The sequence below is a fragment of the Monopterus albus genome, unplaced genomic scaffold (genome assembly GCF_001952655.1).
Source record: "Monopterus albus unplaced genomic scaffold, M_albus_1.0 scaffold36.1, whole genome shotgun sequence".
In the NCBI taxonomy this organism is placed as follows: domain Eukaryota; kingdom Metazoa; phylum Chordata; class Actinopteri; order Synbranchiformes; family Synbranchidae; genus Monopterus; species Monopterus albus.
In genome coordinates, this window is record NW_018127916.1 from 1,578,895 (window position 1) to 1,589,181 (window position 10,287).

General features: G+C 39.7%; 2 protein-coding genes across 2 annotated transcripts in view; one reads left to right on the top strand and one right to left on the bottom strand.

Moving 5' to 3' along the window:
• Nucleotides 1-1,125: 1,125 nt before the first annotated feature.
• On the top strand, nt 1,126-6,154 carry grik6 (glutamate receptor, ionotropic, kainate 6). Its single transcript, XM_020598080.1, has 10 exons — nt 1,126-1,355; nt 1,524-1,609; nt 3,173-3,204; nt 3,306-3,485; nt 3,690-3,913; nt 4,089-4,186; nt 4,349-4,566; nt 4,679-4,898; nt 5,006-5,250; nt 5,565-6,154. The coding sequence occupies exons 2-10, from the start codon at nt 1,525-1,527 to the stop codon at nt 5,655-5,657; spliced, it is 1,395 nt and encodes a 464-aa protein (XP_020453736.1). The 5' UTR covers nt 1,126-1,355; nt 1,524; the 3' UTR covers nt 5,658-6,154.
• Nucleotides 6,143-10,287, bottom strand: part of plch2b (phospholipase C, eta 2b) — a 9,037-nt gene continuing 4,892 nt past the window's right edge. Inside the window, exons 8-22 of the mRNA XM_020597970.1 lie at nt 10,083-10,203; nt 9,789-9,960; nt 9,533-9,640; nt 9,374-9,457; nt 9,137-9,234; nt 8,941-9,029; nt 8,629-8,814; nt 8,446-8,553; nt 8,237-8,361; nt 8,055-8,139; nt 7,815-7,961; nt 7,407-7,486; nt 7,172-7,313; nt 6,352-6,507; nt 6,143-6,171 (exon numbers count right to left, since the gene is read on the bottom strand). Coding sequence (XP_020453626.1) covers nt 6,143-6,171; nt 6,352-6,507; nt 7,172-7,313; nt 7,407-7,486; nt 7,815-7,961; nt 8,055-8,139; nt 8,237-8,361; nt 8,446-8,553; nt 8,629-8,814; nt 8,941-9,029; nt 9,137-9,234; nt 9,374-9,457; nt 9,533-9,640; nt 9,789-9,960; nt 10,083-10,203 — 1,730 coding nt within the window. The remainder of the gene's footprint in view (nt 6,172-6,351; nt 6,508-7,171; nt 7,314-7,406; nt 7,487-7,814; nt 7,962-8,054; nt 8,140-8,236; nt 8,362-8,445; nt 8,554-8,628; nt 8,815-8,940; nt 9,030-9,136; nt 9,235-9,373; nt 9,458-9,532; nt 9,641-9,788; nt 9,961-10,082; nt 10,204-10,287) is intronic.

Here is a 10,287-nt window from a genome sequence, read left to right on the forward strand (position 1 = left end):
GACAGCCTCATTTTCAGCCCTTCACTTCTCCGCCCTGCCTTCGGTCAGGCGGACATGCTAGCCGTTAGCTTAGCTAGCCGGTGATTCAGGAGCGACAGCGTCATCTTCAGCATTTCACTTCTCCGCCGTGACTTCGGTCAGACATACAAAGTCGAACCGGTCTCATAGCTGTGATTTAAACCTTTTAAACGGTGATAGCTGTTAACTTGGGGACAGAAAAATACCGAAGATATCAAATTAATGTACCTTGGATGGGGCTAAATATTCAGTCAAGATGGCTTGAAAAATACGCCCCTTTGGAAAAAAAACCATCTCAGCCAATGGTATGTCGCCGCTTCACCTCGCACGTAACGCGCACCGACTTCTGATTGGGCAACGTCATAAACCGCATTCATCGTAGCCCATCTGCAGCTCATTCCAGAGAGAAGCGTTGAGAAAAACAACAAGACATATATTGCGCGCCTTATGTCCTCATACCCCCAGTTACCATTTTGTAGCCTACCTGTTACACACCTGCTATGTCTAGGAAAACAGTACCTGCAGCTAATTTAAACAATCCACTGTCCAAGTGTAATAACTACAAGAAAAGAAAAATCAAATACTAGTAAGCACATAGTTTTACCTTTTTAAGGTACATTCTGGGTTTGCCAAAGAGAAGGCAATAGTCTTAGAAATACTGAGAAATTGTTTCTTATTTATTCTGTTAACTGTTCAGTTATAACATATGCACATTTTATTTCCCAACACCAAGATGTAAAGCATTTCAATTCAGGCATGAAATAATAAGTAAATACAGTAAGTAGGAAATGGTAGTTTGATGAAACAACCCAAGCTCATGTCCACTTTAGGACTGGTACTGATGATTATTTACATCACTGACTGGTGTGTTAATTATTTTCTTTATTAATTGACTGATGTTTGGTTGCCCAATTTAACATCCTAGAGCCAAAGGTATTGCATTCAAATTGTTTCTTGTATGTCTCGAACAGTCAAAAACCAATACATTGACAAGTTGTTTAAATTATAGTCCACTGACTTTGCAGAACTAAAATCAACATTATGTATAGGTTTCTATAAGTGTAGGCTAATATGCAGTTTAAGAATGCTGATTCTTTTTAATATTACTGACCTAATTTTAATTCACAGTGGAAACTTTAAATGTGTTTGCATGTTGTTCTGCTTATCCCCTCCCCTTCAAACCTTTTCGACTTTCTCCACCCACAACAATTTTATTAGCTGTCTTAACACATTTGAATCTGAAAAACTCAGATCACACTACATTACACTCATGCGCTCTTGGGTCTGTCTGAAGTCTGACGTGCCATTCTAGCAGTTGTATCTTGGATTCTTGTCAGGTAGTAATGACTTTCATCTCCTCACCCCTTGTCAGTTTTTAAACTATTTAATGTAATGAATTAATTCACGTTTTCTATCGGGAATGATCCTAATATACATTTCTTAGTTTATCTATGAGATCCATTTGATGCACCATCGGTTACTTATTTTCTCTTTTTACCACTTAGGATGCAAATTAAGAGAAAAAGAATGCTGCTTGCCTTCTTTGTATTGTCTTTTGGGTGTTTCATGGACATGAGAATGTGTACAGTAGGTAAGTGGCTTTAATTTATCTCAGGTTAATACTAATACACAAGGTCAGTACATTTAACTAGGTGGGTTAGATAACACTTAACCTCAAACTATGTTGCCTGAGTGTGCACTGATGTAGCTGTTAATCTGAAGGACAACATTAGAGATTTTAAAGAGGTTTTGTTTCTAGGTACAGATTTCTTAAAGTTTGACCCAGTAGTGGCAGCTTGCTTTTTTTTTATGTTTTCACTGCTGGATTTGATAGAAGTCTCTCAGCCTTAAATACATAAACTGTCAGGTCGGATGAATATGAAGAGTAGCACCACATCCTGTCCAGCTCTAGAAGAAAAACAGAAAAGGAAGCAAGCCAGCTGATGCTTTCATAAAAAAAAAATGGTAATACATAAATAAACTCCATGGCACAAACAAAGACCCTCTGTTTGAGAGTGCCCAAAAAGAGACAGGGGCTTGAGCTTGTATATGTGTCATCTTTTGAAAATGAGGATCAGATGGTTGTCAGGCTCATCCTGTGGTGATGGATCCCTGAGGCCTTGGCTTGAATTGAGGCTTTTGATACTCTTTCTCTGCCCTCCCATGTCACAGTACCATGGCACTGAGACTCTTTGAATTAATACACTGCTCTAAATAAACTGATGCGTGCAAACTGTTTTCAAGTGGGAGAGGAGGGTGGTCTGATCTCTAGGATACCAGAAACCAGTTGTGACAAGAAGATCAACACATGCATCCCAAAATTCACCTTAGACATTTATGTTATAATAAAGCCTGATGGTGAACAGTGCACAAAGAAGTTATTCTGCTAAATTTAGGGTGGACATCAGCTGTGAGCAGAAATAATCCTGGAGTTCTCTTATTCTAATGTTTGTTGCTTCCTCATACCTTCCTATGTGTTTAGTTTTCATGGACAAGATGGGCCTAGGGTGCTGTAAGATTTGTGTTTTGTTGTTGTTGTTGTTATTGCATATTCTTCAAAACAGATCACCAAATTAAAACTAATGCAGAAACATTTAAACTATATACAATTTATATTACAGTTTTAATCATAAAAACAGAACTAAGCAAAAATAATAAATCAATAAAGAAATCATAATAACAAGAATAAGTCTACAGCTGTGTTATAAACTTTGTGAGATTGAATTTAGGCATAGTGATGCTGTGCGCTAATTGGTAATGTTAGAAAAGTTTAAGGATCACCAGATTTGGTAGACTTTATCGTCGGGGGGTCGTGGATATTTGTAAAAATAAAAAAAAAAATGTAATGGCGAGCCATCTAGTAGCTCAGATATTTCAGTCTGGACTGAAGTGGTGACCTGACCAAATGACCAACATTTCCACCCTAGAGTCATACTTCTAGCATGGCTTTAAACTGGCCACCAGTGACTTTGTTACTTAAATGTATCTCTGTAATTCCAGTGGTGCCCAATCTGTCTGGTGTGTGACCTCTCTAAATGAACCAATGAGTACCACTGCCTTCATAAGTACATGTTTGGGGCTGTGGCATCTACAGTAAAAGTCTTAATCCTAACATGTTTCTTATCCAACTCCTCACCCCCACCCCCATCATCAGTGCAACCAGAACTGAGAATCACAACAATAAAGGTAATTAAATGATTTCTTTCTTTCTAACCTACTGTAACTATAGAAGCCACATCAAAGATTAAACATATTTCACTGATTATGTTTTACATATTTTCTTTTAGCAAGAGCCATACACAGTGTCCAAGGGCACACAGCTGGATGGCTTTTGCATGGACCTATTATCTGAAGTAGCCAAGAAACTGGGCTTCAAGTACAAAGTGCAGCTGGTGAAGGATGGTTCATATGGTAGGCAGGAGGAGAATGGGAACTGGAATGGGATGATAGGAGAGGTGATAAGAGGGGTGAGTACATGAAAACTTACTTTTGGAAGGGTCAGTGGGCAGCAAACCACACTGCAGAAGAAAAATACTGTTAATGATAGGAAACTCACCACAATGTTAAACCTAAACCCTTTAAGAGATTTCTATAAATATGCAGTTTATAATAAATCTCTAATATAATAATAAATCTCTAATATAGAAATTGTATTTATGCACTACCTGCAGGAGGCAGACCTTGCAATTGCACCACTGACTCTCACTGCAGCTCGGGAGAAAGTGGTAGCGATGACCAAACCATTCATGCAGACTGGTATCAGCATCCTGTTGAGGAAGGACATCTCAGAGGAAACAGGCTTCTTTGATTTCCTGACCCCCTTTACAGTCGTGACGTGGGTCGGCATACTCATTGCCTACCTGGGGACGACTGCTTGCATTTTTATTGCTGCAAGGTTGGTGATGCAAGTAGTTTGAGTTTTTAAAATGTATTTTTTGATGTTTATGGATTTGGTTGTGTGGTTGTAAATGTGAATTTAGACCTACTTTTTGTGAATATTTCCACATTTTTGCCAGCAGTGAAGTGCTGTCAATCAATCATCAATTAGTAATATTTTTACACTAATGCAGACTCAGTCCATGTGAATGGAGTCAGCCTCAGAGTGAACATAACAGATTCAACTTGCTCCACAGCTTGTGGTACACAGCTGGAGCTCTTACGCTTCAAGGTAAACAGCTAAACCAGACACCTCAATCAAGTTTTGTAAGCAAAGAGAAACAAATACAGAGAAAGATGTACCTAACATATTTACTCATTTGGTTCTTTTTATTCCTGCAAATTCAACTTCCTGATATAGCCTTTGAAAATGTCTTTCTTTATTCATTGTCAGGTGCTGGTCCTCACCCCAGGGCTCTTTCAGTACGTGTTATCTGCTGCAGCTGGTGGTTATTTACAGTCGTCCTCTTGGCTTGTTATTTCTCCAACCTTAGCTCCTCCAAGAGCTCTGAGTCCACTCAGGTAATGGTGAAAGGGTTTGAGGACTTGGCCAGTCAGGATGTGATCGAGTACGGCTGCCTGGCTGGCTCTTCAACTCTAGCATTTTTCAAGGTGAGTAAGAAGATTTTGATCTCAGTTTTTAAGACTAAAAGGACAGTTTGTGCATTGTATCACCCAACTGGCAGTAGATTCAGTCCCTTCTAATTATTTTTTCCTTGTCCAGAACTCAAACAACCCTGTTTATCGGAGAATCTATGAACACATGGAGAGAACAAAGAGTTTTGTGTCATCCATGGATGAAGGGGTCCGACGTGCAAGAGAAAGCAACTTCGCCTTTATTGGAGAGTCTGTTTCTCTGGACTTGGCTGTAGCTCATCACTGTGAACTGGTCAGAACTCATGAAGTCATTGGCATGAGGGGATACAGCATCGCTGCAGCCCTCGGTGAGGCTACTCATTTCAAAACTTGAATTGATGAGATCAGTAATGGAATGGGTAAAATATAGAAATGGTATAAATAACACCATGTGAAAACTGTCAATCTCCTCAAGGCTCACCGATAATAAAGAACCTCAGTGTGGCAGTCTTACAACTTAGCGAGGCTGGAGAGCTGGCCTACCTGCAAAGCAAGTGGTGGGCCAGCAGCTGTATAGCCAACAAGGCCAAGTCTTCAGCCATGCAGACACACAGTCCCAAGGGGATGTTTCTGGTTCTTTCTCTGGGTTTAGGAATGGGAACATTGCTGGCTCTCCTGGAGCTTACTTTCAAGAGTCGCAGAAGTGCAGCGGAGCAGAGGGTATGCAGAAGTGCTTTCACAACTCACATCACTCCTGTTTTTAGCTTGACAATATGTATTTGTGCATATTCATTAGTTTTTGAACAATTTCATAAGCCTGAAAGTTGCAGCATTTGCTCAGCCATTTAAATACCATGCAATTTAAAATAGTTAAAAGGATCTCTTTCATCTACCAGCTGGTTTTCACACCAGATGTAGAGCACCAAAATGCAGAAGACACATCCAGACTCAGTCAAGCTCACTCACCCACACAAAGATGTTCACATCAAATTCATCAACACAATAAAGAAAATGATGTTTCACCCTTTCCTCAGAAATCCTGCTGTACTGTGCTCGCTGAAGAACTGAGTCTGCGCTTGAGGACCAACAATGCAAACAGACCCCAGGAAAATGTAGACAAAGCATAGAAATGTCCTAGAAACATGTGATTGTAACAGCTCTGAAAACTGTGGTTCTTTATATAGTTTTTTTGCAGCCTCTTCAGATTTGTTCTAATATTTGACAGAAATATTAACTTAGTTGTAGGTTTTCATCTTTTTCTTGTAAAAAAGAAAAAATATTACCATTGGAAAAACCTCACATTTTATTACAATAGTGTTTATTGATTTTCAAATAAAAACGCTAGTTTTAATAAAAAAGTAAACATATTTCAAATATTTTAAAAATAGCATCGAATTGATCCGTGTTTACACTTGAGAACTGAAAATTTTACTAACTCATAGGAATCATATACTTTCTAAGTTTACTGTTACTTGATATGACTGATTCTACATCATGCTGTTTGTGCAGTTCACAGTGATTATCACATGGTTTCAACAACTATATTGTAAACATCCCATCAGCATGAATACAACGGTGTGAACTGTAAACCTCACCTAAAATAATAAAAACTCTAGTTGTGTAATACTGCTTGGTCTCCTCCTGTGTATCAAGAAAGGAAATCAGAACTACGTTCTGTGCTGTGCTTAGAGTCACAAATTTTTACTGTGGTCTATTTAAGAAATCCCCAAAGTAAAAACAAAAGCTAATACAGTTGCTTTACCTTTATATTTATCTTTATATTACTGTGTAATTATGAATCGCTAATCATCCGTGACTTACCATCTAAAAAAAGTGGCGATTTACAGCGGATCTCTCTCATCTTCTGGTCAAAAAGGGCCTTCATCTCCCTCTGTAGGGTGCCCTCGTGTTGCTCTGTGCCAGCTGGTACACAGGAGGGCACAAACTCCAGGCTGTCGGTGCTGCTGGATGTGCTGTCTGACAGGCAGAGACCACTGAGCATGCCATAGTTTTGTGCTTGCTGCATTTGCCAGTGAAAAGAAGGTTTGTGGTTCATCAGTGGTGTTTGAGGACAGGTGGTCTGTTTTCTAGAGCAACTGTGTGAGAGGGCCTTTGTTCGTACTGGGATGGATGGAGCCTTTAAGGTCCGTCTCACCCTAGCTGGGGATGATGGAGGGATAAGTGGAAGAGATCTGGTGTTAGGCTGTGGCACAGTCTGAGGAAGTGAATCAATCTGACTCTGAGTTTCTGCTGGATGTTTAGGTTCAGTGGCAGTTTCTTTATCTGGTAATCCCTCAGATGGTTTGGGCTGATCTGGTACTGATGACTGAACTGTCTGCTGATCAGCACATTTTGACTCTGGTGGGTCTTTAAGTTCATTATCCAATTCTTCGTGAACTGTATTTTGGTCCTCAGCAGGGGGACCATCAGGACAAGAAGCCTTGGAAGACATCTCAAGGTCAAAGTTCTCTGCTATTGCATAGGCAGCAGCCCCCATGTGGTGTGAATCAATGGAGGACATCTGGCTGAAGATCCCTTTCCTTGTCTTTGGTGATTCATGAATTTGAACTCTGTTAGCTCGCTTCACTGGCTCACTCATGGCCCCTTTGTGGATGACAGCCTTGGCTGCCAGCCCTTGTACTGCAGAAGTACAGAGCACGCCCGTCTTCTGAGGAATGGGCAGAGAAGTCTAGAGAAGGCTGCCTTTGAGGACCCTTCATATGCTTCTGAGCAGCTTTTTGTATATGTTTTCGAGCCATTTGCACTGCATTTGAAGGTTTAATCTGTTTTACAAAGCAAATTATACCAAAGGTTCTAAGATCATGTTTTCAGCTGAAGCTGAAATTAGATGAGTAAGTTTATTTTAAATAGCTTACCTTTGCTGTTATATGATTGATTGCAACATGAACAAAAATTGAGGATTCTTCCATCCCCTCCAGGTACACATGCCGATAACCTACAAATTTTACATAAATATTATGTGTAAGATTATTTCTTGACTGGGTGCAGCAACATCCTGGAGTCTTGCCATTAGCAAACCACTATGAAGTGTGTTAGTGAATCTTAGAGGTGCTGGTAGGTGGTTATCCACTAGCTCCTTTCAAAAGAAAGAGCCAGCCAGTTTTACGCTAAGCTAATACAATAGATAGCATCTTTTTTTATGATATTTTGGCTGGCTCATCCTGTGTAAAGTTTAAATATAACTTAATACATTTAGGGGAAGTTTACTCTACGTGAGCTTTGGAGTGAGCATTACATACTGTATATTTGATTATGTTATCTACCTGGCATTATGCTGGTGAAAGCTACAGTCCTCTGTCCAATGAATTCTCGCCCAATGGGATCATGATCCCACACATGGAAACGCACCAGGGCAATCTGCGGCATTTGGATATTGAAGACGAGGGTCTCCTCCCACATTGGGTTGAAACCTGAATGTCAGTGAAAGGAAAGCTAAACAAACTGAAAAACACAAAATTCAACGTGATATACATAATTTGCAGTGAGGGAATTTGCCCAGATACCATTGTCATTCACCACCCTAGTCTGCTGCTTTGAACAGTCAACAGGTAGACCAGTAATCTCAACCTCAACATAGGGATCAATAATCTGAAAGTAAACAGGTGAAGTAATACAGATGTTTTAGTGATAGAAGGTATGTTAATAATGCAATCATGGTTTTATATGTGATATGTTTAGGCCTCACCTCTCCCCTGTGCCCAAACACAGAGTCTCTAGGCTTGGGAAGCTGCTGTCCACTGATAATTTTCAGCACTAACTGAGTCTTTCTATGTCCTGGTAGAGGATCCTCCAACATGGGGTTAAAGGCAGCTGGAAAAACAAACAAACAAGAAATCTGACTACTAAGTGATAGTTGTCATTCATCTGCACAAACTTCATATACAGTACACACACCTTTACACATGCACTTAGGCTTCAGAATATATCCACAACTTCCATTACTTGAGAACTTGGCTCTGTTCAGTTCAAGCATGCGTCCCTCTGTCTGATAATTCATGGCAACTAAAATGAAACAAACCAATGTTTTATTGTTACTTTTCAAATCAGGCAGTATTGTTGTTCCTGTGAGAGTCTTACCCATATGGCATCCTGCATTCCAGTACGGTTGTGGGTTGAAGTTACTTGAGTCCACTCTGTAGTTGGACGGGTAGACTCTGAGAAGTTGGCGCTGGTTTAAACACACCAGCTCTCGTGGCTTCAGCTGTAAGATCTGGTTCATAACAGTCTCGTTGAGGGACGATACCTGCCAACTGTTCGTAAGTCCTGCCAGACAGAAAACAGAAAGGCATTGAGTATCTCAGAACTTACAATGCACTGTAAGATATATTTGTTGTGAAGACATATAAACAGTGAAAATTAGATGTTTACTTTTATGTCTCTTGTATTTACCTTGTGTTTCTATGTCATGCACACGGACAGATTTTGTGTATTTGACCAGGTCAGATAGAGCTCGCGACAGCCTCATTGTCTTCCTCTTCCTGAAAGCAGAATTATAAACATAAAAGTGTAACTGATAATACTAAGAATATCAGAAAGTAACTTCATTCATTCAGTAACTTATTTATTCTGTGATTACTAGCCTTACTTGGGATGGTAAACAATTTGTGTCCTCTCCCTGCAGTTGCTGTAGTCTGATTCTCCATCAGACATCACCTTATTATTTACTCTGATTCGCTTTTTCCTCTGGAAAAACCAAACACACTTTAACATTTAAAACTAAACTAAACAATAAGCTGGTGAATGTAGTATTTTCACATTTATCATAGGCAGTGAAGTGAAAAATAAAGTGGAGGGAATATGTTTAAATAGCTTGATGTCTGACCTTTTGTTTGAAGCTCCTTATGACTGATCTGCTAAATCGCCTCTTCTTTTTGGGCTGATTTGTAGAAGTAACACTACTCCCATCCTAAAACAGTCAAATATAATTCAGAATTATGAGTATCTATCTATCTCTCTGTCTGTCTATCTATGTTTCATTTGCCTGTGCGTTCTCATCCTCGTTTTCATTCTCGTCCTCATCTCCAGTGTCCTCATCAGACACATCACCCTCCTCTGCATCAGGATCAAGGTTTGCTGGCAGTTTTTTGCCCTGAAAAACAAGAATGAATGATCAAGCATTTTACTGTAAGTCCATGTGATGCTCATGTGTATCGTATATTATTAGTACTTCTTCGAGGATCCATTTAACTCAACATTCCAGCATATGTCAGTGCATATTGCTAAAAGAACAACTTTACCTTGACTAAGATTTTCCCTTTCAGGATCTCAGGAGAGGGCAGCTTCTTACATTCATGCACGTTGACACTGGACAGGTCCAGTTTGTCCTGTAACACCTCTCTCAGATACTCAGCTATCTTTTTCTGCTGAGGCACAGTGCAGTGGTTTTCTATGGACAAGATCACTGGGTACCTGAGGAGTGACGTGCCAATACCTAAGCTATTAATGTAAGGCAGTATATCATACAGACATCAGTAACAAACTAAATCAATAACACAGAAGCACAGAACACAGAAGGACCCAGAAGCACGTACTGTGATTTTGTGAAGGCATATTTGTTAATTGTTTCAATGACGTCTTTGAAGAGGATTTTTGATGTGAGGGTGTAACCGTGATGAATAATGGGCTCTCCATCTGGCCCATCCCAGCAGTCCACTGAGATGGAAGAAAGAAAACACAAAAGAGTTTAAGAATGAATGACTCAGCTTGTATGTACTGTACTTAAATGAAATCACTGTG

What these genes read in the sequence shown, in the direction of transcription:
- grik6 (XM_020598080.1), top strand. Translation starts at nt 1,525, where the DNA reads ATGCAAATTAAGAGAAAAAGAATGCTGCTTGCCTTCTTTGTATTGTCT. An exon ending in TGCATTTTTATTGCTGCAAG is followed by an intron (nt 3,914 to 4,088) that starts GTTGGTGATGCA and finishes ACACTAATGCAG; the next exon opens with ACTCAGTCCATGTGAATGGA. An exon ending in CAGCATCGCTGCAGCCCTCG is followed by an intron (nt 4,899 to 5,005) that starts GTGAGGCTACTC and finishes AATCTCCTCAAG; the next exon opens with GCTCACCGATAATAAAGAAC.